The sequence below is a fragment of the Balaenoptera musculus genome, chromosome 20, assembly GCF_009873245.2.
Source record: "Balaenoptera musculus isolate JJ_BM4_2016_0621 chromosome 20, mBalMus1.pri.v3, whole genome shotgun sequence".
Classification (NCBI taxonomy): Eukaryota; Metazoa; Chordata; class Mammalia; order Artiodactyla; family Balaenopteridae; genus Balaenoptera; species Balaenoptera musculus.
The window spans coordinates 34,049,970-34,077,033 of record NC_045804.1 but is presented as its reverse complement, the minus strand read 5'-3'; the positions used below and the strand labels follow the sequence as shown (position 1 = coordinate 34,077,033).

Here is a 27,064-nt window from a genome sequence, read left to right as displayed (position 1 = left end):
TTCGGGGCTCCGGGACTGTAGGGGACCCTTCCAGTCCCCAGAGCCGAGGCCAGCAGGAACAGAGACTATGAGGCAAGCAGCCCACCGACCCAGGCCTCCTTAAGACCAGCCCAGCCGCCTAGCAAGCTGGCGAGCAGCAGCGGGGAGAGGAGCAGGAGATAAAGGACCACGGCAGACCTTTGGGGATCACCCCAGCAGCTCCTGTGGACCCTAGCCAGGCTGAGGGGTCGTGATGGGTGGTCAGACTCACAGACGCTGACGGACACACCATGACAGCGATGCACCCAGCAGCACAGCACTGAGACACTCAGATACAACCGGTGACAGCATCACACACTGCCACAGCCCTGCAATACAGACAGCCACACACAGAGAAACAACTGGTAACTCTGAAACAGGCACACACAGTGACACACAGAACCACTACCCCCGGCACGCACAAGTGGGGGCACCCATCCTCCAAACACACACACAGCAGCGCTGACCGGCACAGGCAGACCTGGAGACACACGCACACCCTCACCCGGGCACTGCTGCCGGTGGCCTCCGCACATCCTCCCCACCCCCACGGGGACACCCTTGCTCCTCCACACACTTGCGCGCACACACAGCCACGAACAAACACAGCTCGCATACCCCCAGCTCAGCTCTGGCAGCCCCGACTCCTGCAGCCTCCTTTGTGGGTGAGGAAGAACTCAGTCAACCTTGGATGGAGCTGCGGTGAAGCCAAGAGCTCAGAGAGGAAAGGGTCTGGCCTGGCGTGACCCTCACCAGCCCCTCCACCTGGCTGGGTGATGTCCCCCTGCCCGGGTCCTGGGGACCCTTGGCAGAACCATGGAGCAACTGACACCCCTCCCACGGCCGGGGGACCCCGGAAACATGGAGCCATGGGCACTGCCCGCCTGGCAGAGCTGGACTCCAGGCCAGGGGGGCGAACCTGGAGGTGCATCCCCGAGCATGGCCGATACTCTGGCAGCTCTGCGTGTTGGAGAACCGAGGCCTGAGGAGAGCTCCGAGCCCGAGGGAGCCCGAAGCCCCGGGCCTGTGGGTGGAATCCAGCCTGAAAGAACAGAAACTGGGCTGCCCAGCCCCGGGCCGGGAGCATTGAGCTCTGGACCCAGCTGCCAGAGGCTGGAGGACAAGGAGGTGGAGGCTTTCTCTAAGGTAAGGGCGCTGTGGACGGTTGGGGTCTGCGAGGTCGGGGATCTCACCATGCCCTCCAGCCTGGGCATGACACGCAACTTCATGGCCCACCTCTCTTCTCCGGGCCCATCTCTGTCTGTGGGCTCGTCTCTGTGACTGTCTGTCCTCCCTTTGGTCAGGAATCTCACTGGCTCCGTTTTTCGCCATCTGTCTGTCCTTCTGACTCTGCCTTCTCTGTCTACCTCTGGCCCTCCCCCTTCCCTCTCCCTCTGTGAGTCTCTCTCTGACCGTCTGTCTGTCTATGTCTGTCTGTCTCCTCTGCAAGTCTCTGTCCTTGGGGGCTGGAGGATACTGGGGGTGTGTGGAGGTGTGTGATGGAATCAGACTCCAGAGGAAGCAGATTCAGGGGAGGGGGCTCAGTGCTGGGCTGAGCCAGGGAGGACAAGTTTTGGGGTCGGTACAAGCAGTCTCCTGTAGAAGATGGAGGGACCAGGACTTTGGGGGACTCAGGGGTCCTGAGGAGCCTGGAGGAGTGGGGATGGGAGCTCGAGCTGGCATTTCCCAAGAGGGGAAGATGGGCAGGGATGGGAAGAATTGAGGACTAGCAGACAGGGTCCCAGGGTTGGGGGATGCTAGTGCCGGCAGGCAGGACTAAACAAGCCCTTCTCCTGGGCCTCCTGTGCTCCCCCCGAAGGCCTGAACTGTGTGGGAGAACCTTCTCGTCTCCATGTCTCCTTGGACTGTGGAGGGGGAATGCTTCCCTATGGAGGGCTCTGATTTCCACAGGTAGGGTGGGTTCCTGAGTCGCTGTGCCCTGTCCTTTCCCATGCCAGGGCAAGCTGAAAATGGGCTTTGGGGACAGGCCCAATCTGGAGCTGCTGAGGGCCGTGGGGGAGCTGCAGCAGCGCTGTGCCATCCTTAAGGAGGAGAACCAGATGCTGGTGAGGCTTGGAAAGCGAGTCCTGGGTCCCGGTTGGCGCTGGGGGGAGGCAGACTCAGACACCCCGGGCCTCTGCCTCGGCGTCCTTCTCGTCCCATGAGCATCGCTCCAAGTGGGAGCTCCGTGGAGCTGATATGACCCCAAGACCCGGAAAGGGTGAAACCCCTACCTAGAGTTGCCAAGGATCCCACTGTGAGCCCAGGACTCTAGCCCAAGGCCCAGGCTGTTTAGGATTGGGTCTGGGGGGTGCTCCCCACATGCCCCAATTCTGGCTGACCCCTTGTCAGAGGAAGAGCAGCTTCCCCGAGACGGAGGAGAAGGTGCGGAGGCTGAAGCGGAAGAACGCAGAGCTGGCGGTCATTGCCAAGCGCCTGGAGGAGAGAGCCCGGAAGCTGCAGGAGACTAACCTGCGGGTGGTGAGGATGGGAGGCCACTGGATGGAGGCTGGGCGACCAGGGAAGAGGGGCGCCAGGGCTGGGCCGGAGGGGGTGAGGCTTGGGAGTCACGGACTCTTAGCGCCTAGGAAAGCAGGAACCCAGGGGCTGAGGTGTAGGAAGGGCAAATGCCAGCCAGGCTAGGAGCTACAGGAGGGAGGGAAGGGCTGGGCGGGGAGCTCCTGAGCAGGCAGGGAGCGAGATTCTGGATTACCACGTGCTGGTGCTGGCTGCAGCCTCCGGCTGAGCTCATCTCTGGGTGCAGATCTGGCGGGGGCAGGGGTGAAAACCCGTCACAGTGGCGGCCCTCAACTAGCAGCATGCTTCGGGCCTAAACTAGGAGGTGCAGTTAACCCTTTCACTCCCGCTTGAGGATTGCAGGGATTGGGTCAAAGGGAGGCTGTTGGTCTCCTGAGGGTAGATCCAGGGTAGAAGCAGGAGGCCACACTTCTAGGTTTTCATCCTAACCCCTCCTGTGAGAGGAGCTGAGGATTGGGAGGAGGGCCCCAGCCCTCAGATGACCGTTGGCCTTACCCCTCCTCTGGCCAGGTGAGTGCTCCCATGCCCAGTCCAGGGGCCAGCTTGGAGTTGTGCCGGAAGGCCCTGGCCCGCCAGCGAGCCCGGGACCTCAGTGAGACAGCCAGTGCCCTGCTGGCCAAGGACAAGCAGATTGCTGCCTTGCAGCGGGAGTGCAGGGAGCTGCAGGCCAGGCTCACCCTGGCTGGCAAGGTGCGAGGAGGCCTTGGTCACCCCTTCCAGCTCAGCCCTACACAAGGCCGCCTGCTCGGCAGTGTGGGATGTGGACTGAGATGTTAATGAGATGCAAATAAAGCGAGAAGGTGGAGGCTGCTGGGGAGTAGGTTCCCCTGGCAACGGCCCAGGTGGGAGCGGGGAGAAGGAGCCTGAACCGAAGGGGGTGGAGCCATGAGTCCCAGACCTGGGAATGTCTGTGCTCCAGCCTTCAGGCTGCATGCCAGTGGGTCTGACTGTATGAATCCACACATACCTCACACTGGTGTGAAGAGATGTTCTCAAGGCATTTAGCACAGTGCCGGGTACGCCGTGAGTGCCCAGTAAACGAGTTCCTGGGAATATTTGCACACGGGCTAGCGGAAGCATGTGGCTCTGTAAGCATGCATCTGTGACCAGGCATGTATGCATGGGGGGATATGTACTTTCCCCCGCGCCGGAGCCTCTCCAGTCAGGCGCAGGGCGGGCTCTGCTGGGCATGGCGTGGGGCGGGCAGGGGTTAGGCCCGACTCCCCTCCTTGTCCCGCGACTCCAGGAGGGCCCCCAGTGGCTCCACGTGCGGGACTTCGACCGGCTGCTGCGGGAGTCCCAACGGGAGGTGCTGCGGCTGCAGAGGCAGATCGCCCTGCGCAACCAAAGGGAGCCGCCCCCGCCGCCTCGGCCCCCAGGCCGGGCCGCCCCGGCCAGAGCAGGGGCGCCCGCCCCCGGGGCCCCGGGAGAGGTGAGCGCCGGCGCATGGGCAGGTGTGTGGGTGTGCGGAGATGGGGGTGGGAGCGGCTCGGGGGATCTCCCCCTGTACCGCGCTCAGGGCCCCGACGACGCGGTGGTGGCGTGCGCACTGCAAGGGCTTGGGGGACTGTCCCCAGCTGGGAGCAGGGTCCTCTGCCCGGCCTCCCGGGGCTCGTACCTGCGCCGCGGCCGCCCCCGGGGGCTCGGGGTCTGCCCTCCGCAGGCCTGAGGCCCGCGGCCCGCCCCGCCGCCCCTGCCGTGCCGCCAGTGGTACGGCCCGGCTGCAAATCCCCGGTTGCCCTGGCAGCCACCCGGGGCCCAACCCGCGCCGCTGCCTCCCGCCGCAGCCGCCGCAGCGCGGGGACGCCCCCTTCAGCGCCCGCCTGGTCCGTCCGGCCCGGCCCGGCTACTCGGGGGCGGCAGCGTGTCCGCCCCCAGCTCCAGGTACGGGCGGCCCTCACTGGGCGCCGGGCTGAGGTGGCCCCTGGTCCGAGGGCTAGGGACCCCGCTCCGGACCCCCAGAACTTAGAGGTCTGGCTCCTCTCCATCCTCTGTACTGGGCAGCACTTAGGTCCACCTCCTTCCGGGAAGAGGGGAGGGAGAAGGGACCTCCTGGCGACCAAGGCCTCAGGGTGTGGGATGCTTCTTGCTCAGATTTTGCCCCTCTGCCTGGCCCAGAGAGGGAGATGCATCGCCCATCAAGACCTGTCCTCCTCCGGAGTTTGCACGGATGACTGGGACGTGCAATAGGGTGGGCTTGGTGGAAGCTGGGAGGAGGGTCTGGCCAGGTCTGCAGGCTCTGGGCCGAGCCCAGATTCTATGGATCCATAACCCTTAGCTCTGGGGACACCACATCCCTGGGGGCCCAGGCAGCCTCCTACTTATCTGCCAGTTGCTGAAGGACACCCAGGACAGTTATTGAGTGCAGAGCAGGGCTGGAAGCTAAAAAGGGAAAGCTTTGGCCTGGATAAGGGACCCATCTCCCAGGGCACGCATGGGTCTCAGGATCTCAAAGCACTATGTCTGGAGGACACAGGGGTGCAGCCTCTGCTCTTCCACGTCAGCTGGAGATGAGGGGATGCGGTGGGGGGCAGACAGCACCCCTACTTCCTGGGCAGGGATCTCTTTGCTGAGCGTGAGATGGGGTGGGAACCTCCCTGAGACAGGCGGGGCTGGGGGTAGGCTGCCCTGAGGCCCTCTTCTCAGGTGCCAGCCCTCTGCCCCTGGCCATTTCCAGGCCACGCCCCAGGAGGATGTGGAAAACCCACCCGTGGTCCTAGGGGAGCCAGAGAAACAGCAGAGGGTGCAGCAGCTGGTAAGTCCCAGGTCGAGGGCTGGAGGAGACCCATTCTGGGTGGATCTGCCTTCCCACATGAGGAGCTCCATTCTGACCTCACAGGAATCAGAGCTCAGCAAGAAGCGGAAGAAATGCGAGAGCCTGGAGCAGGAAGCCCGGAAAAAGCAGAGGCGATGTGAGGAGCTGGTGAGCGCCCAGCCGGGCGGGCCTCCCGGGGGGCCAGCTCTTCCCTTCCCTCAGGCCAGCCAGGTGGTGGGCTCCCCTCAGCTCTGCTTCCTTCCCTCCTGCCCAGAGTGTGCTTTTCCTCCCATTCTGCGGGGCTCCCCTTTCCTGGCTGATGCAGGGTCCAGGTCGGGGAGGGCAGTGTCCTCTGTGTGGGGAGAGGAGGAAGGTGGGCTCTGGGACCCTCCCCAGAGGTCCTCTGGTCTCGCAGGAACTGCAGCTGAGGGAAGCCCAGAGTGAGAATGCCCGCCTCGTGGAGGAGAACTGTCGGCTCAGTGGGAGAGCCACGGAGAAGGAGCAGGTAGCAGCTCTGCCCAGGTCCTGCTAGGCCCCTGGTCTCCAGGCGAAGGGCTGTCTCCTCCACCTGCCCACCCCGGACCGGGCTAGAGTATGAAGCGTACTCTTACCCCTGGTGAGGATGCCGGGGGTTGAGGCTCACACCCTGAGCTCCCTGGTGCTGCCCGCTCTCCAGGTGGAATGGGAAAATGTGGAGCTGAGGGGCCAGCTCCTGGGAGTGACGCAGGAGAGGGACTCGGCCCTTCTCAAGAGCCGGGGCCTGCAGAGCAAGCTGGAGAGCCTGGAGCAGGTGCTGAAGGTGAGGGGACTGTCCGGGGCGGGGTGGGGGGGCATCGGTCCCTGGCACAGGGAGAGAGTGGGACAGTGGCACTCTGTGGGGCACTGGGGTGTAGGCCGAGTCCTGGTGCCGCTGGCCCTTCCCTTCTGTAGCCTCAGTTTCCTTTTCGACAGAGAGTATGTGGAACACACGGTGTCTGAGGCACCCTCATCTTAGATCTTCTGTAGGAACAGCAGAGCAGGGCTTGGGCCTTGACGCGGGCTCTTGCGTTTCAGCACATGCGGGAGGTGGCCCAGCGGAGGCAGCAGCTGGAGGTGGAGCACGAACAGGCCCGGCTGAGCCTGCAGGAGAAGCAGGAGGAGGTCCGGAGGCTGCAGCAGGTGTGGGCAGGGTTGGGGCGGGGACGGAGTGGGGGAAAGGTGGTAGGTTGCCGGACCCCAGCTTTATCGTCACTCATCCAGTGGGTGTTTACTGAGAACCCATTGTGTGCCAGGCACTGTGCCGGGCACTGGAGGGACCGGGAGGGGGCAAAGATCAGGTCCCTGACGGATCAGCAAGTAAACAGATCCAGGAGTGAGATGATCCCAGTCATGGGCAAGTGCCGCGGGGGAAGTGACCGGCATGATGTGACACAGAGTGGCTGGGATGGGGTGAGTGGCCTCTTTAGAGAGCTCGGCAAGGAAGGCCTCTAATACCTCAGGACCCAGAAGGAGCCAGCTGATGAGCACTCCAGGGAAGGGGAATAGAAGTGCCAATGCCCTGCGGCAGGAAGGAGCTTGGGGGTGCAGACCAGTGCGGCTAGAATGTAGTAGGATGGACAGAACAGCCGGAGTGGGCAAGAGCCAGATCACATCAGGCCTCAAAGGTCAGGGGAAGAGTTTGCATATTTTGCTCTCTGAGTAGTTAGAAGCTGTTGAAAGGTCCTGAGCAGGGGAGTGGCATGATCTGATTCATCATTTTAGAGGATCACGCTGGCAGCCCTGCGGAGGATGGACGGGGGAGTGGGCACGGAAGCAGGGCAGTCAGGTGTCGGGTGGCTGCAGGGGTCCAGGTGGGAGATGATGGCTGTCTGGATTAGGGTGTAGGCAACACAGCTGGAAAGAAGTGTATAGATTTGAAATATTATTTTGGGCATAGAACTGACAGGATTCACCATGGGATTCCAGTTGAATGCCCGTTCTTTCACCCATTTGCTGACTAAATGGAGGGCGAGGCTTTTCACTCCCCAGGAGTGAGGGATGAAGGGCCTCAGATTTGAGAGGCAGGGAATCCTGAGTTCTGTTTTGGCGAAGTTTGGGTTGTGTGTTAAACACTCAAGTGGAGATGTCCATAGACTGCTGGATTTATGAGTCTTGAGTCCTGGGGACGCTGGTCTTGGAGACAGGTTTTGGAGCATTCAGTGTGTCTAGTCGTGTGGCTAGAGGGGACCCTTTGGGAGAGAGTAAAAGCAGGCCCAGCACTGTGCCCTGCGGCGCCCTAACACTCCAGAGGGGTAGAAGATGAGCCGGCAGGAGAGGCTGAGAAAGAGCGTCAAGAGAGACAGGAGGGAAACCCTGAGGCAGGAGGTCCCTCTCCTTGACCCTGTTGCCTTCTGACTCCATTCAGGGTGGGAGTCAGAGGGAGGAACCCTCAGCCCCTTCCCAGCCCCCTTCCCTCTTTCTCCCCCCTCCTCTCCCCTCCTCCCCGCTCCTCCCCTTTCTTCTCTCCCTTCGCCCTCCCTACCCTCCTCCCTTCCATCACACTCTATCCCACCCCCATTCCTCATCCTTCTCCTCTAGCATTTTGCCTCCTCCCACCTGTAGGCCCAGGCAGAAGCCCAGAGGGAACACGAAGGGGCCGTGCAGCTGCTGGAGGTGGGTCCCTGGGGGCGGCCATGAGCTCTGCCCGCTTCGGGGAGGCTGGGGAGGTTCAGCGAGCGCTGGAATGGGTGGCGTGGGTGTGTGGGGAGTGGGCTCCCAGGAAGGGCCCTTAAGTGCTCTGGGGCCTGGGGGGATCCCCTCCCCCTTTGGCCCTGAAATATCCTTCCCTTTAGCAATTGCTTAGTCAGTCTAGGGGGCTGACTGGGCGGGGTCCGCTTGGGTCCCTCTTTCCTTCCCTCCCTCTCTGGGCAATGACCTACAGGGCAAGGGTTCTAACCTTTCCTCTGTGCTTTCCTCCTGCCACAGTCTACCCTGGATTCCATGCAGGTACGTCCTCCTGATTCCCCACCTCCCTGCGGGGGGGCCTCCCCAACACCTCTCCAGGCTGGCCGAGCTGCGTCTCCTCCCTTAGGTCTAAGTGGTTCCAACCCTCATGTCCAACGACGGGGGTGCGACTGGTAGCAGACCTGAGACTCTGTAGATGGGCTGGGATTCTCACAGGATATGTGGGCCACCCCCTCGTCCCAGATCTGCCACTGTGCTTGGCAGAAACAGGCCCTGCCCTCCTCTAAAACCTAGCCGCTGAGACCTTGAGGAAGTTCCTCACCAGTCTAACCCATGATCCCCTTGACGGGGACTCTCCTGATCCTTGAGAAAAATTCCTGGGAATTGGCTCATTCCTGTCACAAAGATGTCCCTGGCTCCTGTGTGGGAGCTCTCTGGGGACTTCTCTGAGGCCAGGGATTTGGGTCACTGACTGTGGCAGGGTGACAAGCCACGGAGCTGAGAAAACTCCTGAAGTGATACTGTGGTGGTGATGGGGGTAGGGCGACCCCTTTTGGCCTAGGAAGCAGCCACAAGCAGGAAGTGCCGCTGCCTGGGGCACGAGGCCTTGCTGCAAGAGGCAGGGCTGGGAGTGAAGCTGGCCCACAGCTCCCGGTCTTTACCCTCAGCAGCACACTATTCGGGGCAGTGGGGCAGCCAGGCTGAGGGTTGGTGCCCAGGCCTAGGGGCTGGGCAGATGTGATCTGAAGCCTAGTGCGGGGCTGTGTGGAGATGGCACAGTTTGGATCTGGCAGCTTTGGTGGGTCTTGTGGCTTATCGTGCGTCTTGGCCCAGGTCCGGGTTCGAGAACTGGAGGAGCAGTGCCGCAGCCAGACTGAGCGCTTCAGCCTCCTGGCGCAGGAGCTCCAGGCCTTCCGCCTGCACCCGGGCCCCTTGGATCTGCTCACCTCCGCCCTGGGCTACAGTACCCTTGGGGACCGCCCGCCACCCCCATGCTGCTGCTCTACCCCCCAGCCCTGCCGGGGATCTGGCCCCAAAGGTGAGGTAGACCCCAGTGACATTAGCCTGGAATCCCCAGGTCTGGGCTTTTTTGTATAGAGCAGAACTCAGGGTCAGAGAAGGCTAGCAACGCACCCAAAATCACACAGCAAGTTAGAGCCAGGTCTGGCTTGAACCAGGCTCCAATGGGGAAAAAAACAAGCCCGCAGGAGCATCTCGACCTGCTGCTCCTACCCCTTCAACAAGATCTCTGTGGCCATGGCTGGGAGGTGGGCACTAGGAGTCAGTAGCAGGCAGTATGGGCTGGTGAAGAGCCAGCTGGGCTTCAGTCAGATCTCGTGGTCCCAGCTCCACTCACTTAACAGTTCACGATGCTGCTAACGCTCTGTGGGCCGTGTGTTCTAAGCTGTAAGACAGGAGCACCCAATGCACCTCATCAAGCAGCTCTGAGGAGCCTATGAAATAATATATGTAAATCACCTCCACCTCCACTTAGTAAGTTCCCCCTCCACCCAGTATTTCCCTTCTTGTAAGGAAACTTGGCCGTGGAGGGCCTGACCCCTAGATCCAAGAGGACCCTTGGTCCCTGGTCGCTCCTCAGGCCACAGACCCCAAGGCTACATGTCATCTTTTCTTTAGACCTTGACCTCCCGCCAGGCTCCCCAGGGCGCTGCACCCCAAAGTCTTCCGAGCCTGCCCCTGCCACCCTTGCTGGGGGCCCTCGAAGGACGGCCAGGAAGGCAGAGTCTCTCTCCAACTCCTCTCGTTCCGAGTCCATCCACAACAGCCCCAAGTCATGCCCTACGCCCGAGGTCAGTGCTGGGGCGGGGCCTGGGGGGAGGGGGGTGGGGAGGTGACCCAGGAGTTGGGTGGCCGCTGGCCCGTGTGGGGTCCCAAGTGGAGCCAGGCTGCGGGAGAGAGGGGCCCGTGGATTCCTCCCGGTGGGCGGGGAGCTCAGGTGGGGCCCATCCCACCCTCCTGCAAGCCCTCCCTTGGGGCTGCCCAGCCCCACCCCTCTGGGGCCCAGAGAGGCCCTGGAGTCCTGGGCTGGATGGAGGCAGACACTTTGGCGCCAGGATCCACCTAATGAGGCTGGTCCTGAGTGTCTGTGGCTGAAGCAGGCGGTCGTGTGAGGAGGAGCACAGGTTCCGGGATTCAGGTCCCAGCTTTGTCCTAGGCAAGTCGCTGCCTCTTTCTTGGGCTTCGGTTTCCTTGTCTGCATTTGGAACTAATAACCCTGCCTCGTGAGGCTGCTGTGAGGATTACGTGAAAAAATACAAGGGTGGTACCTCTTTCAGTGCCGGGCACACCGTAGACGCTTAACGTGTGGCAGCTGTTATTACTACCAAATTCTTTGGTATCACTCACAACCCCTCCGATCACCTCATTCCTCTCTCTACCTTCCAAACCCCAGAAAGTGCGTGGGGTGGGAGGGTGGTCAGGAGCAGCCCTGCCGTCCCGGGTTGTTTCAAGGGGTAGAACCCGGCCACGGCCTCTACTGCCCCCTTGTGGGATGGAGCGGTGGTGCTGGCTTTGGATGCCCCAGTTTCCGCTCCCAGTACCCTCGTCACGGACTTCTCAGCCCCGTCTGCCTCCTGGCCTCCAGCTCTTCACCATCGGAGTGCTTGGCGGCGTTTTTTTTTTAAAAAAATTATTTATTTATTTATTTATGGCTGTATTGGGTCTTCGTTTCTGTGCGAGGGCTTTCTCTAGTTGAGGCAAGCGGGGGCCACTCTTCATCGCGGTGCACGGGCCTCTCACTATCGCGGCCTCTCTTGTTGCGGAGCACAGGCTCCAGACGCGCAGGCTCAGTAATTGTGGCTCACGGGCCCAGCTGCTCCGCGGCATGTGGGATCTTCCCAGACCAGGACTCGAACCCGTGTCCCCTGCGTTGGCAGGCAGATTCTTAACCACTGCACCACCAGGGAAGCCGTTGGCGGCGTTTTTACCTTAAAGAGACAGACTGTCGTGGGACACCCTCCCCCGCCCCTACCCCACCGGTGTGGCTGGCCCTCTCTCCGATGGGGAAAGTGGTCTTATTTACTGGGCTGGTGCAGAAAAGAGGCCGGGGCTCAGGGAGGGATCCAGTTTACCACCCCTGCCCCCGTCCCTTGAGCCAGGGCATCTGGGCTCCGCCAGGCCCTGCCGGCTCAGGTGCTGAGTTAGAAAACATCGGGGCCCGTCGCTGCCGGCCTTGCCCAGCATCTGCTCAGTTTCTCTTCTCAAAACGGTGGGTCCTCCTCTGCCTGCTTTGCCTTTGGCCCCTGGGTCCTGGAGGGGACTGGCCCTTTCTGCGTGTCCGCAGGTGGACACAGCCAGCGAGGTGGAGGAGCTGGAGGCAGACAGCGTCTCCCTGCCCCCAGCAGCACCGGAGGGCAGCCGGGGGGGATCCAGGATCCAGGTCTTCCTCGCTCGCTACAGGTGGGCCCTCACCCCTGCTCCGCATTTCCCCAGCACTTGGGCTGTAAGGGAGGAGGGGCCGGTGAAGAGCGCGGCCTCTGGAGACGATGGGGGTGGGGCAGGGACCCCAGCGGGACATGTCCTCTTAGCCTCGTTGGGCTGGGGTGGGCGCAGTGGGTGCTCCACGTGGTTAAAGGGGGACAACCAAGTCTCCGTAGAGGCCGAGTGCACTGGGGGAGAGGACACAGGACACGGAGAGGAACGTCAGTCGCTGTCCTTCTCTTTCTCCTCCTCTGCACCTCCCCCAACAGCTACAACCCCTTCGAGGGCCCCAATGAGAACCCAGAGGCAGAGCTTCCGCTTACCGCTGGCGAGTACATCTACATCTATGGCAACATGGACGAGGATGGCTTCTTTGAAGGTAGGAAGGTAGTGGGGAATCATTCTGTCCATTCGCCTGCTTTTAAGCTCCTCTTCCCGAAGACCTCCACCCATCTGTATCCTCTCAGCCCACTGTAACTTCTCAGACTCAGCTGAAAGGCATCCAGAGACCCGGCAGCCCACGGGGAGAGGGAAAGGGAAAGGAAGGGCTGTGGGAGCAGCTGGTCTGACTCCAGACCTGCCCAGAGCAAGACAGGGCCTATGACGGTCCAGGTGGCAGACAGAATGTCACAGGGAATTTCGGCTAAGTTCACTCTTGTGCTGGCAGACAGGGCATGGCAGCGCTTAGCACTAGTGACCTCGAGGTTAGCCATGTGGCATAGATCTGATGCTGGACCCCAATCAGTGTGGGGAGGAGGAATCAGGGTCCAGAGCCCAGGAAAGGGTGTTAACGAGTGGTTAGCAGGTGTCAGGGCCCAGGCAGGGCGTGAGCTTCAAGGCAGTTCTACAGTGCCCGTGGGATGGGGCAACCGCGGCAGATGCCCCATTACTGAGACTGGGCAACTCCTCCTTGGGCCCCACGCCTGCTGTTTGAGTAGGTGCTGGGGATGATGGTAAACAGCTAAATTCTCTATAAGGATGGATAATGGAGAGCAGGATTAAATAGCTCCTGGGGAAACGCTTTTTTTAATAAAAAAATAAAAATAAAAACAGCAACACCTTTTTTTGGAGGGGGGCAGCTAAAACATAAATATTAACTAACCACAGGTTACTAGAATTTGAACTATGCAATTTGGGATAGATTGAAAGGCATGTAGACAACTGGGTGTAGGATGCCCTATTCCTCCTCCCCATGCTTCAGCTAAGTGACTGCTTCATCTGTGTCTGGTCCCACCTGGGCTGCTCTCAGTGGCTCAAGCTTCAGGAGCACGAGACTGACTCTGGCCCAGGCTCCAGCACCAGCCTCTCAGGGCTGTGGATCTGCTTAGTGTGATGGTTCCTACCGTTAACCTCACACCCCATAAGTGTTAGTGCTTATATTAATCTCCTAGGGCTTCCGTAACAAATTTCCACCAACTGGGTGGCTTAAAACAACAGAAATGTGTTCTCTCACAATTCTGGAGGCCAGAAGTCCGAAATCAAGTTGTTGGCAGGGCCACACTCCCCCTGGAGGCTCTAGGGGAGAGTCTGTTCCTTGTCCCTTTCAGTTTCTGGTGGGTCCAGGTGTCCCTTGCTTGTGGCCACATCACTCCAGTCTCTGCATCTGTGGTCACATTTCCTCCTCTTCTTCTCTCAGTGTCTCTCCCTATGTGTCTCTTATAAGGACACTTGTCATTGGATTTAGGACCCACCCAGATAATCCGGGATGATCTCATCTCAAGCTCCTTCACTTAATTGCATTTGCAAAGACACTTTTCCCAAATATGGTCATATTCGTAGGATCCAGGGTTTAGGATGTGGACATATTTTGGGGAGGCCACCTTTCAACCCACTGCAGTGCTCATGTTATCTAATTTATTGAAAGTCCCTTTTGTTTCTTCTTCAAGTTTCCTTACTTTTTGTTTTTCCCTCCTAGCATAAGTAGAGAGAGAGGGTGTTGGGGAAACTTACACGCCTTCCTGCAGCTCAGGCCTGCCTACACCCCCCTAAACCCTGGCCCTTGCTCCTCCTTCCTCCCAGTAAGGCACACCAGCCTCCCGCTCATCTGTTCCCCAGGAATCTTTCTCCTTTTCCCAAATTAGCTGTGGCGCGACAAACTGTGTGTCCGATTTCTTGTTTTTCTGATGTCTCACAAACAAAAAACAAACGCTTTATGATACTCTGTTGCCAAGTGTTCAGGGGAACTGGCACAGGGTAACAGAACTTACCTTCAGTCGCTGTCTGAACTGACTGCCAGTATGCTTCTGGACCCAGGCCTGCTGTGGGTCTCAACCCCTTCTAGAACCCACAGGGGATTCTTTTCTCTGGCAGGTATGTCTTTTGTGTCTAAAGATTCCTTCCCTTACTCTGACCAGATGGGCGTCCCTCTCCCTTTGAGGATGTCTGTTTTCCACCCAGGGAAGTTGAGGGGCACCCCCGCCCTCACTCCTCAGGCCTGTGTAAAATGACAGTTTTCAAACATACGGAAAAATTAAATAGTACAGTGAATACCTATGTACTCACCACCTAGGTTCAACAGTTGTTAACATTTTGCCATAATTGCCTTTTCTGTATGCAGGTTAAAAAGATGATTGAAAAGCAAGTTGTAGACAGATGGTATTTTACCCAGACATACTTCAACATGCATCTCCTTCTAAGGACGTTCTTCTACATCCTTGCAGCATCACCTGGGAGCTCGTTAGAAATGCAAAATCTCAGCCCCATCCAGACCTAGCTGAGTTAGAATCCGTATTTTAACAAATCTCCAGGTGATTCATATGCACATTAAAATTTAAGATGCCTGTCCTATGTATCTACAATACTGTTATCACACCAGTGAGAATTAACAGTAACTCCCTAATCCAGATCTTGACTGCTCCTGTCTTTTAAAAAGCGGTGACAGGTAAATGTGGATCTGAATCAGATGCTTAAGATCACCCACTAACCATTGCTCAAATGCATTTATTGGACTGCTTTTTCTCTACCTCCTCTCTGTCTTCCCCTCCCCTGCCCTCCCTCCACCAGGGGAGCTCATGGATGGCCGAAGGGGCCTGGTCCCTTCCAATTTTGTAGAGCGTGTGTCCGACGACGACCTCCTGACCTCCCTGCCTCCAGAGCTGGCTGATCTGTCCCACAGTTCAGGCCCTGAACTCAGTTTCCTGAGTGGAGGCGCGGGCGGCAGCAGTAGCGGGGGCCAGAGCAGCGGGGGACGCAGCCAGCCCAGAGCAGAGGAAGAGGCTGCAGGGGACGAGCTCAGTCTGAGCCCCTCGCCCGAGGGCCTGGGTGAGCCCCCGGCCGCGCCTTACCCCCGCTGTCTGGCTGTCCTCAAGCAGCTGGCCCACAGCGTGGTGCTGGCCTGGGAGCCGCCTCCTGAACGCGTGCAGCTGTGCGGCTACCACGTCTGTGTGAATGGGGAGCTGCGGCAGGCCCTGGGGCCCGGGGCACCCCCCACGGCTGTGCTTGAGAATCTGGACTTGCAGACCGGGCCCCTCCGTGTCTCTGTTCAGGCCCTGACCAGCTGGGGCGGCTCTGACCCTCTGCGCTGTTGCTTGGTGCTAGGGGCCCGGGCCGGGGTGGCACCTAGCCAGCTGCGGGTCCATCGACTGACAGCCACGTCCGCTGAGATCACCTGGGCGCCCGGCAATAGCAACTTGGCCCATGCCATCTACCTCAATGGGGAAGAGTGCCCCTCTGCCTGCCCTAGCACCTACTGGGCCACCTTCTGCCACCTGCGACCTGGTACAGTCTATCAGGCCCGAGTGGAGGCTCAGCTCCCGTCTCGAGGGTCCTGGGAACCAGGCTTGGAGAGGCCAGAGCGGCGGGCTGCCACCCTGCAGTTCACCACACTCCCAGCAGGTAGGTGAGCTTGGGCACCTGGTGTCTTTAACACCTGGGAGGTCAGGCCACGGAGGGCGGCCGAAGGGGAGGCTGTTGCTACTTGCGTTTTTAGAGAAATGGCGAAGTGGTCTGTTACGTCTGGCAGTGAGTGTGCTGCATTATTGGGTCTTGTGCCCCCTCCCCCTAGGCCCACCTGATGCCCCCCTGGATGTGCAGATTGAGCCAGGGCCCTCCCCTGGAATCTTGATCATCAGCTGGCTCCCGGTAACAATTGATGCTGCTGGCACCTCCAACGGCGTCCGGGTCACAGGCTATGCCATTTATGCTGATGGGCAGAAGGTATGGCCTGGGGACTGCCCACCTGTACCCTGGGATCGAGATGTGGGTCTCTCCTCGCCACGCGCAGAGGCCTAGTCTCCCCAACCTGGCACAGAGGCTGCCTGGCCCTGGCATTTGGGCACTAAGTAGCAGATTGGTTAAGAGCATGGGCTCTTGTAGCAGATGACTGGGATTCCACCACTGAAAGCACGTGGCCAGGAGGCTTAGATGAGACGTGGCACGCCAAGGGCGCCGTGCCTGGCATGATGCCAGTCACTGTGGTAGTCGTGGAGTCCTCACACCTGGCCACCTCAGCCTCCCTTTCCTTTGCTGTGCTCCTTCCACCCTGCAGATCATGGAGGTGGCCTCCCCTACGGCAGGCAGCGTGCTGGTGGAGTTGTCGCAGCTGCAGCTGCTGCAGGCGTGCCGCGCGGTGGCCGTGCGCACCATGTCGCCCCACGGCGAGTCGGCTGACTCCATCCCGGCTCCCGTCGCCCCCGCCCTGGCTGCAGCCTCCTCGCCAGCCAGGGTCTCCTGCCCCTCCCCACAACTGGGCTCGGAGGCCAGACCGCCCCTTGCTCCAGCCTCCCCGGGGCCTGGAGACCCCAGCTCTCCCCTCCGGTGCCCCAACCCCCGTGGAACTCGAGAGCCCCCCGGGGGCTCCCCAGCAAGCTCTCCCGGAGAGACACCAAAAGGATCCTCAGAGGAGCCCCCAGTGCCTGGCTCTCAGGTACCCTGCTGGGGAGAAGGGGAGCAGGTGGAGACTGGGAGAAGGGTCTGGCGCTTGGGCCCTTCCTCAGTGCCTGCCGTTCCAGGAGGAGGCTGGGCCAGCTGTGCTGGGTGCCCCAGGGGACAGCAAGGCCAGTGAGCCAGCCTTGGGAGAGCGAGTTCCTGGCCCTGCAGCTTCCTCCCTGGCCGAGGAGGAGGCTGAGTGGACCGCGGGAGAGGCCCGCCCGGCCCCTGGCTCCACCCAGGTAACACTGGCCCAGAGGCTGCCCTGTGCTGAGGCCTGCCGTGGAGGAGACACAGGGCCTGGGCTGAGGCCCAGGGCTGAGGTACGGGGTTGGGGACACTGGGCCGCCTCAGGGAATCGAGGCCCCCCTCCCTGCCCTCTGCCAGCCCAGACCTGGCTGTCCTCTCTGCTTGTCCTCTGCTCTGCTCTGGCTCTGTGCTGCATGTCTGGCCAGCTCTCTGTCACTTTGTCTTCCAGGTTTCTTTCCTTTTTGGCTGCCATCCTTCTTCTTCCCCACCCCCTACTATGCACACCCCCCGTTTGGGGCATGACCCTGTCTCCCTCTGCCAAGGGACCCCGTTCATTCTGGCTGAGGCTGACCCTGCCAAAGCCCCCCCGCACCCCCCCACCCCCCGCATGCCCTCCCTCACCTCCCTGTTCTCCTCCTTTGTCTGGCCTCTTGCAGAGAGAGGACACGGCCGAGCTTGGGGTCCGTCTGGGGAACTCCCTTGTGGACCATGGCCGCAACTCAGATCTGTCAGACATCCAAGAGGAGGAGGAGGAAGAGGAAGAGGAGCTGGGTGTCAGGACTTGCTCTTTCCAGAAGCAGGTCGCTGGCAACAGCCTCAGGGACGATGGGGCCAAGGTAACGGGGTGAGGAGGGACTGGTGGGCCCTAGACCTCGGGTTCTGGGGGCCTCTGCCCCACGTGTCAGCAGCTGCTCCAATGCCACCGAGTGCCAGCAACATTCTAGGTGTGTGGCCTGGGCCCTGTCCTGAGCAGCAGATAGGAAGTGGCTCAGGCTTGGCCTCTGCCCTCCTGGAAAGAAAGGGAAGAATGAGGCGCTCTTTTCTGTAACTTCTCCCCATCAAACCCACCAGACGCAGCGCCCTGGCCATCTGAGAGCTCGTGATGGGAGCTTCCAAGGAGGGGGTGGGAGGCCTCCCTGCTGTTACAGGCATGGCCTGTTCCCTGACACTTCTGCCTCTCGGGATCCCAGCATCTGGGCAGCCCGTTCTTGGGTGCGCTCCCTAATCCTTCCTCTGGCTCTGCCCCGGACATGCTGTGTGGCTTTGGGCCAGCCTCTCTCTCTGGTCTTTCCTCTTGGAGGAAGCTGAGAGAGGGCTATGGGTTACCTGAAACCCCTGCCCTCATTTGAGGGCAAAGGTCACAACTCTGTCCTTTTCCCACGGACCTCTCTTCCCTGCCGCCCTCCCCCCCTCCCCCCAGCCCCAGCCCGACCCCTTCTGTGAGACTGACAGCGACGAGGAGATCTTGGAGCAGATCCTGGAGCTGCCTCTCCAGCAGTTCTGCAGCAAGAAGCTCTTTAGCATCCCTGAGGAGGAGGAAGGAGAGGACGAGGAGGACGAGGAGGACGGGAAGAGGCCAGGGGCGGGCTCTTCTTCCCGAGACCCCGACCCACCTGAGCCTGCCTTCCTGGGGCTGGGCTGTGACAGCGGTCGGCCCCGAGGACCTGGCCTTTGTCCTTTGTCTCCCGAGCCCTCCAGGGCTGGGGACCGCCTGGAGGACATGCCTGGACTAGTTGGCGGAAGCAGCTGGAGAAAAGGAAGTGGCTCCCCCGAGAAGCCCCCCAACCGCAGGCGGTCCCCAGATCCCCGTGAACACTGCAGCCGACTTCTCAGCAACGGCGGGTCCCAGGCCTCTGGACGACCAGGCCCCGCCCGGGAGAGGGGCGGCCCCCCCGTGGGCGAGGGCACCAGGGCTGGACCAGAGACTGGTGGGAGAGGGCGGCCGGCCCCTTCGAGGAGGTGCCCCCGTGGCCCAGCCCCAGAATCAGGCCTGGCCAGCTGCCTCTCCCCCAAGTGCTTGGAAATCAGCATCGAATATGATTCTGAGGATGAGCAAGAGACGGGCGGCGGGGGCATCAGCGTCACCAGCTCCTGCTACCTCGGAGATGGGGAGGCGTGGGGCGCAGCACCCACGGGAAGGCTCAGGGGGCCTCCGAAGGCCAATTCAGGCCCCAACCCCTACCCACGCCTCCCGGCCTGGGAGAAAGGGGAGCCAGAGCGGAGAGGCCGCAGTGCAACTGGCAGAGCCAAGGAGCCACCCTCCCGGGTCCGTGCCCTCTCCCCACCCTGGGCCGCCCCCTGCCTGCTGCCGCCTGGTGGCCCTGCTTGCTGCCCACCGGCCGCTCCCATTCCACGCTGCCGTCTCCATCAGCAGAGGTGGGGCTGGGCCTCCGGGCTCCCTCACCTGCCTCTTCCCACCCACATTCCACTGCTTTGCTGCTTCTGCCAGTCGGAACTGGGACGCACAATATTCTGTGGCCATAAGTCGCCAATTGCCGCCAGCCAGCCCCCTGCCTCTGGGCCGGGGGGCCCCTTCCTCTGCTTAGCTAGTTACATCTTCAGGACACTGACCGTGATGTCCGGCCTCATCCAGCCCTGCCACCGAGAAGAGGCACTCCTCTCCCACGCTCCTCGGCCAACTCTCAGATCTAACCTTAGTCCCTCTACTGCACTCCTCTACTAAGGTGGCCGGAGCTGGGCCTCCCCTCCTGCCCTTCCTCCCCACGTGGGGGTGTCTGATGCCTCCAGTGAGGTTGGGCCACGGCTCCAGGAGAGGAACGTGTGTCCCTGCTCTGCTGTGCCGCTTTCGCTGACGGGGCAGAGCTGGGGGAGCGCTTGCGGGGTCCTGCCCCTGCTGAGGTGCCCGCCAGAGGGGCGGTGTGTCACTTCTGCCGTCTGTTGCCCTCTCTTTGCAGGCAACAGAGACTGGGGAGCCCAGAGGGCAGGACGGCTCTGGGCGGAGGGGCCCCCAGCGGAGAGGGGGCCGGGCCCCCAGGCCAGGCTCCGCGGAGCTGGGTGAGCACCTGTGGGGGGCTGGGCCAGGCTGAGGGGGCTTTCCTGCCCCCTTGGCCAGAGCTTATTGCCACTGCTCTCCCCAACAGCCCCTCCGAGGAGCCCTCCAGAAGAAGCACTGGCTTACCAGGACCTACCTGTCAGGGTCTTTGTGGCTCTGTTTGACTATGACCCCGTGTCGATGTCTCCCAACCCTGATGCCGGGGAAGAGGAGCTCCCCTTCCAGGAGGGCCAGATCCTGAAGGTGACTGACTCACTGTCTGGTCCTCCTTCCTCCCTCCTTTCCTGCGCTGGGGGTATGGTAGCCGCGCGTGGGTGAGAACCAGGTGATGGTTCTAGAGCCAGGTGATGTGGGGTTGGGTCCTGATTCTGCCACATCTAGCTGTGAAACCTTGAGTAGATTAGCTAACTCCTCTGGGCCTCATTGGTAAAATGGGGATAATGTTAAGTGTCTACCTCACAGGGTTGTTTGAGGATGAAATGATTCAGTACCCATAGAGCCCTGAAACTGCCTGGCGCATATCACAATGTGACAACTGCTGCTGTTAGCATTGTAACTTTTATTGTGCCTCCAGGTATTTATTGAAGGCTTTCGGCTATTGCTCTGAGGTCAGGGAGATCTAGTCTGGGCCGGACTGGGGGGATGGATGTGCAGATAGTGGGTGACGACCACACGGAAAGGGCTATCTTCTGTCATCCCTCTGATCCGTATTCTTGGCTATTTCCCCCTATCTCCTGTTCCACAAAAGGTAGAGCATTCTTCTGCAGTCCCAAGTGTGGTGCTGTGAGCTCGGGGCCTCGGGTGCAGGGAGCAAGCTGAACTGGCCTCCTGACACAACGGGTCTTCTTCGCGTCCAGGTGTTTGGGGACAAGGATGCCGATGGCTTCTATCGGGGTGAAGGCGGGGGCCGGATGGGCTACATCCCCTGCAACATGGTGTCCGAGGTGACTGCGGACAGTCCTGCAGGGAGACAGCAGCTGCTCCAGCGGGGCTATTTGTCCCCAGATGTTCTCATTGAGGGTTCAGGTATGACCTGCTCCTGTCCCCCACCCACTTCCTGCCACCACAGTGCCAACTCCAACACCACCCGCGCCCAGAGCAGTTGGTATGTCTGGAGTGGCCGAGGTGCCTGCTTGGTCCAGAGTCTGGCAGAGCCACTGGGGCCCTCAGAGACCGAGGCCAGTGTGGCCGCGGCAGTGAGCTTGCCGCCTGGAATGGGGGTTCACTGCTGAGGGGACCGGCCCTGTATTTTGGATCCGGGAGGTGGGGGATGAGAGAGGAACGCGCTTAGACGCTCTAGTGCAGGAGCCCTGGTACAGCCCCGAGAGAAGACGGAAGTCTGTCCATCTCCCTCCCTCGCCTGGGTTTCTCTCTAACATCTGCTTGCCTTCCTGGACCAGGGAACGGTCCCTTTGTCTACTCCACAGCTCGCACAGCTGGGCCTCCCCCCAAGCCCCGCCGCTCCAAGAAAGGTGGGTGAGACCCCCTTCTCCCTCGGGGGCCTGTGAAGACGGGAGGGTGGGGACACTACGTGGCTCCCTGGGGAGACACATGGGAGGTCTTGAGCAGGTTCAGGAAATCGGGCCAGACCTTCATCCCCAGCCACCCCTCCAGTGGGCAGCTTCATTCTAATGGAGATGCGGAGTGGTTTGCTGGGACCGCTGTTCCAGAAAGCACTCGACTATAAATTCTATGCCAGCTGGAGCGAGTCACTTACCCTTTCTGGGCCTTAGTTCACTACGAAAACCAAAGGGCTGGGCTGATGTGCTCTCCGAGCGTCCTTCTCCTGCATCCCTTGTGTGAGGCTGAGCATCCTGCCTGCCCTGCGCCAGCACCCCCCTCCCCCGCCCCCAAAGAAGAGGGATGTGAGGGGCGGGGCTCACGGTCATATTCTCTCCACAGCTGAGTCGGAAGGCCCTGCCCAGCCCTGTGCAGGTGAGGGGCCATCCCTGTGCAGTGGAGACTGGGGAGAGAGGTGGGGTGGGGCAGCCCCTCTGACCTCTCCCCAGGGGCTACAACTAGCGGGGAGGTGGTGAATAGGGGTCAGCAGGCCTCCAGTGCCAAGGATAGTAGGGGGGTGGGGGAGGGTCTAGAGAGAGTCCTGAGCCTTCTCCCCCTCCCCCTCCAGGCGCCCCCCAGCCGGTCTCCTCTACTGGCCTGAAAGCTCCCCGCTCCATGGTGGCTGCATTTGACTACAACCCCCGGGAGAGCTCCCCCAACATGGACGTGGAGGTGAGGACCCTCAGATAGAGCCCAGCCAAGCTGGGTGGTGGCAGGGCCTCCCTGGGCCTGACACGTGCCTCTTGGTCTCTCCATAGGCAGAGCTGCCCTTCCGGGCAGGGGACGTCATCACTGTGTTCGGGGGCATGGACGATGATGGTTTCTACTATGTGAGAACATGGGGGTGGGGGGGTGTGCCCAAGAGGGCTCTCCCAGAGCCAGGGAGGGGGATGAGCAAGGGTTCCTGATCGAAGCCCGGAGGGATGGACCAGGTAGCCTCCCATGATAGTGACGTTGACCCCAGGCCGTCCCCTGGGGCTTCAGGGTCAAGGGGGTGGGGGTGAGGCCTCTCCTGGTCTTAGTCTCAGCATCTCCTCCCCAGGGGGAACTGAATGGACAGCGGGGCCTGGTTCCATCCAACTTCTTGGAGGGCCCTGGGCCTGAGGCAGGCGGCTCAGACAGGGAGCCCGGGACACCCCAGGCCGAGGGGCAGGTCAGTGAGGACCTGGGCTCCCGGTTCAGCAGCTGGGTCTCTATGCTGCTGGTGTGGTTGGAGGGGGGCAGGGGTGGGCAGGACGGCGTCATGCGAGGAGTGCAGCCGGGCAGTGGTCCATGTGCGCACTGCGCCCAGGGCGGGGCTGTGAGCCGCCGCCAGAGGGATCCCAGCCGGGGTGGCTCCCTCCCGGTGTGCGCCCCTCTGTGCAGTGGGGTGAGGCCGAGACCTTGATCCCAGCTGCCCACACCCCCGGCCAGTGCGGGTGAGGGGCCCTGTGGAAAAGGACCCTCAAGCCTCCCCTCAAGCCTCCCACACCTCTAGCCGTCATAGCCCCTGGTACAGGGACCCTCCCCACCCCTCTGCTGCATCTCTCTGTCTCCCAGGTGCCTTTTAAAGCCAGATGCTCAGCAAGGCCCAGCTTCCTGGGTGGGTGGAGTACAATTAAGCTCCAGGTTCACGGGGCAGGGAGAGGGTGAGGAGGCCAGGCGCCAACGGGAAAGCCCTGGGTCTCCATGTGCAATCGTTCCACAGGCAGGGGCTCTGCAAAGCAGGACCTGCCCCTAAGGCCTGGTGACCTGGGTGACCTGGTGACCAGGTGGAGAGCGTATGGTCTGGCCATAACCCATCTCCTCTGTTTGTTCCCTGTTCTTCAGAGAACGAGGAGGAGAAGAGTCCAGTGCTAGATGGAGATAGATATATGTAGAGAAAGCGACATGTAAGTGGGGACTGACCCCCTATGTCCATGTCACCCTACTCCTCGTGTCAACATAATCAGACGGCGCTCCTTTGTCTCAGACACCGGAGCTGACCTGGCTTTTCCACCTTCTTCCAGGGAACGGGGAGGGAGCTCTTGCCGTGAGCCAGATTTGGGCCTAGGATCAGGCCCTCCCCTTGCCTTACTCTGGGCAATGCCAGCTGCCACAGGAATACATGTCATCCTAGGATATAATGGATATTATATGGATAATATACTAGGATATTAGCTGAGTCCTCATATTCTATAGCACATGCAGCTTATAGAATATTATGTGACATTCATATGGCTCATCAGTATATTATGATACTATATGACTATGGTATTATAATATTGTGATTATTATTGGTGACAGAAGGATGACACTAACGCCACCAGTAATAACAGTCTCCCCCACACAGTCTCCTCTGTATCATGACCTGTTAGGGAATCAGATGCATGATTTTCTGTCCAACTCTCCATTTTCTCCGCTGGGGGGGGCATAAAATGGGAGGCTTAAACAGTTGGAGTCCGTAGATAACCCCAGACCGTTCATCTCTGGGGCTCAGACACTCCCTCCATTTGTTTCCCCAGCAACCCCTCCCTCCTGGGAGCCCTGGGAGCGGATGGGAAGGGCCTACCCCCCTCCGCCCCACCCCAGCCAGCCATCAGCCCTGGCTAGTTGGCAAGAGACTCTTTGACCTCTGCGTGCTAGCAGAGCTCTTTGTGGGCGGCCCTGCCACATCACCAGGGTCTTAGGTGAGGGCGGGCCCCAGGCTGGGCACCCAGCACCTGCCAGCAGACTGCCAGGCTCTGGTGGAAGAGGGGGTTTGAGGAAGGGAGTAGGGGGCAGGGGATGGAGAACACACAGGCTGGCGGGAGCTGGCGGGGCTGTACCAGACACAGGAGGTCGCAGAGTGGATGTGGGAATTTGGCGGGTAGCGGGGAGGCTTGCTCGTGGCTCTCTTGTTTGCCCAGCCGCTGTTCTTAGGCCACTAACAGCACAGTCTGGGTGGGCCTGTGGCAGAGGGAGCCACTCACGGTGGCAAAGAGAGCGAGGAGGAGATTCTGCCAGGGAGACGTGCTAAGGGAGGGGCAGCGGCATTCAGAGCTGTGGTGGGCGCTGAGCGCCGCCCGACCGTGAGTGCCCTCTGGCCCCGGGCTCCCTGCAGCCCTCTCGGGGCCATTCAAGGAAGAGTCTCCATCTCCTCCCCATGGGGTGGGCACTCCTCCACTCCCTGAAGGCCCTCGGACACCGCGTCTGCTGGCCTGTGCGGACCTGCTCCTTCCGTCTGTGCGCTGGTGCAGGAACCATCGTTCCTGGAGTGTATGGCTCCCTCCAGCGTCCCTGTCCCCGCTCTCCCTTCGGTTGGGAGGGGATGACGTGGGGGATTTGAAGCACCCAACCCGAGGGTCAAGTCCAAGGACTCTTGAGCCCAGCATCCTACAGAGAAACCCAGAGAAGGGGAGGGGCTTGCCCAGGTCCAAGTGAGCAGAGCAGAAATGAGACTCCACGTCTGTCCCTTCCGACTCCCAGCGAAGTGCTCCCTCAGCATCATCGCGCCCGTTTGCCTCTCTGTGCTCTGGGTGGGGCACTAGCCAGGCGGTGGGTTTTGGTTCGCGACTGTGGTTCCGTGACCTGGGGTCTGCAGGCCCCTGAGGTTGTGGCGGAACGGAGGCGGGTTGGGTTGGGGGTCAGGCCCTGACCTTGCCCCTTTTCTCTCCCATTCTAGCACTGGGCCAGCTCAACACAAGGGCCCCCAGCGCCCCCAGGCTGGCCCTGTGCTCCTGGCCCTGGCCGCTTCGCCGGGATTGAATGGGGGGTGCCACAGGTCCCGAGCAAGAAGGTGTGGGGTCTCCTCTCCAAGGGGAGGCAGCTCCTCAGGAAACTGGGCTCTGGGAAGAAGGAGTGACGCTGCGGCCCGTCCTGCAGGCCCGAGGCCCCGGCGCACTGTCCTGGCTGCTTGGGGAAGGCCCTGGACTCGTTCTCCCGAGCCAGCGCACTGGCACTCGGATGGGAATTATACTCGGTGAAGGTCAGAGCTAGATGAGCCCTTGCGGATGAATCCTCTGGATGGGCATCTTCCTCTGACAGGAGGGCAGCCTGAGCCGCAGCGTGCAGAAGCGAGTCGGCCACAGGGCTGAGCACCTGGGTCACAGAGCCAGGCCTGGGTGTGGACTCGTGACTCCTGGTTCTCCCACCTCCGCCTGGTGTCCAGCATGCAATGCTAGTCCCTTCTTGGCCTCCACACGCCTGGCCCGGGGACCCTGTTCCCTCCGATGGCGCTGGCCATCCTCATCAAGTCTTCCCTCCGTGTAGGAGAGTTTGCACTGGATTCTGCCGAGCCCCCCAGCCCCGGGGCGGGCAGGGGGGTGGAGCCGTGTATATATGTACATACTCAGTGCCTCAGCCCAGCTTCCTCCATCTCCCTTCCACTGCACAGGCCCAGGAAGGAGAAAGGCCAAGCCAAAGCGGGCCTGACCCCGCCCCATAGCGCTCCCCTCCTGCCAGCTGCCCTCCTGGCCTGAGACCCGGGCCAGCGGGCAGAAAGCAGGAGTTGGGTTTGCCTTATTTTGCTCATCAGATTCAACTTCTCTTTTGCATCGTTTTCCTCTGGCCCCTGTTGGAGTCGGGGGCCTGCGGAAGAGGACGGATTTATGCAGCTATTTTCATACATTCCCTGTTCAGATTGGGGTGGGGGGCTCTCCCCCCTTACCCTAGCCACCTCCCTCCCCCTCCCCCTCCGGCTGGGTGAGTGTCTCTGCATGTTTCCTTTGCTGTGGTGGGAGATTGTTCGACTGAATGCCCCCCCCACCTTGGTCCCCAGGGGTGTGGAATGGTGGGGGCATTTGTTTAAAGAGACATTTTATTATAATAAAGTCTATTTTCACAACACCCATGCTGGGCTCTACCTGGGATGAAGGACTCCTGAGGGGCGGGTCATGGTCGGCTTTGGACTCCACTTTAGAACCCAGAGGTTAACGTCTGAGGGTGACTGGGGTAAAACTAATGAACACCAAGAAGACCAAGCAGCTCTGGAATTCTCTTCCTAGGAAGGTTTGGCAGCTTCCTGAGTTCCTGGTTGCAGGGCCAGGTGTTTGGAGTTGGGTCAGGGTCCTGGAGGAGGAAAGTGACCTGGGAATGGGGTGGGGAGACAGGAAGAGAGAAGGCACCTGTTTCAAGGTGGTGGACTGAACTGATGACATACTGAAATCTTGATTCTCCTGGGGCAAATTCATAGGAATAATAGAGGTAAAAAAACCCAGCCAAACATGCAAATAAACAACATACATAGTTCTATCTGAAGAAGGGGGACACCCAATAGACCAGAAACAGCAGGATTTCAGAAAAGACAGAAAACAGATGGGAGATCGCACTCAGAAACATCAAAGCAGGACACCTGTGGGAGAATTCTGCACAGAGCTCCATGCCCAGAGGTGGCACAAACAGCAGAAGGACCACAGGGGCCGTGACAGCGTGATTAGTTGGGGTTCTATGTGGGGAACCACCAGGCCGATGGTTGCACATTCTCCTTTTCTCCATGGGCCAAGGGGCAAAGGTGAGGATGGCTGCCCTTAGATGAGAACAGTGGGAGTGGCAGCTTGGATCAGAGACCAGGTGGTACTTTAAATGGCTGGCAACACCTGGCAAAAGCAAAAAGCATCACTGCCCGGGTGAGGAGCCGTCAAAGTGCAACACAGCGTGCCCCCGTCCCTCTCTTACTGAAACCCTCCAAGTCAGCAGCAGTACCCACCCAGCTGTTTTGCAGGGACTCTCAACTACTAAGGCAAGGAGACAAGACTCAACAAACAGATCAATTGGGGAAGAATTGACATTTGAACCATGTGGACCTATGAACAAAGTCTATCTCTCCATTTACTTGTGTCTTTAATTTCTCTTAGCCATGTTTTGTAGTTTTCAGTACAGATCTTGTACATCTTTTGTCAGATTTATCCCTAACTAGTTCATATTTTTGATACTATTATAAATGGTATTATTACTTTAAATTTCAATTTCTGATTCTTTGTCAT

The 27,064-nt window shown here is 60.3% G+C and overlaps 1 protein-coding gene across 12 annotated transcripts; it reads left to right on the top strand.

Moving 5' to 3' along the window:
* Positions 1 to 25,915, top strand: TSPOAP1 (TSPO associated protein 1). Of its 12 annotated transcripts, none has more exons than XM_036837714.1 (32): positions 1 to 1,164; positions 1,977 to 2,084; positions 2,371 to 2,499; positions 3,067 to 3,246; positions 3,803 to 3,988; positions 5,234 to 5,311; positions 5,396 to 5,479; positions 5,727 to 5,816; positions 5,988 to 6,110; positions 6,365 to 6,469; positions 7,892 to 7,942; positions 8,255 to 8,275; positions 9,068 to 9,272; positions 9,872 to 10,044; positions 11,538 to 11,653; positions 11,944 to 12,053; positions 14,678 to 15,508; positions 15,678 to 15,829; positions 16,161 to 16,538; positions 16,624 to 16,863; positions 17,227 to 17,406; positions 17,991 to 18,836; positions 19,486 to 19,585; positions 19,672 to 19,826; positions 20,441 to 20,609; positions 21,011 to 21,055; positions 21,486 to 21,518; positions 21,712 to 21,815; positions 21,902 to 21,973; positions 22,186 to 22,296; positions 22,953 to 23,014; positions 24,766 to 24,897. In XM_036837714.1, the coding sequence occupies exons 1-31, from the start codon at positions 835 to 837 to the stop codon at positions 22,980 to 22,982; spliced, it is 5,535 nt and encodes a 1,844-aa protein (XP_036693609.1). In that variant the 5' UTR covers positions 1 to 834; the 3' UTR covers positions 22,983 to 23,014; positions 24,766 to 24,897. The 12 variants fall into 12 exon arrangements, with proteins under 12 accessions (XP_036693609.1, XP_036693606.1, XP_036693608.1 ...); XM_036837711.1 differs by having other exon boundaries at positions 20,984 to 21,055; XM_036837713.1 differs by lacking the exon at positions 24,766 to 24,897 and adding an exon at positions 23,132 to 24,758 and having other exon boundaries at positions 20,984 to 21,055.
* The last annotated feature ends 1,149 nt before the right edge of the window (positions 25,916 to 27,064 follow it).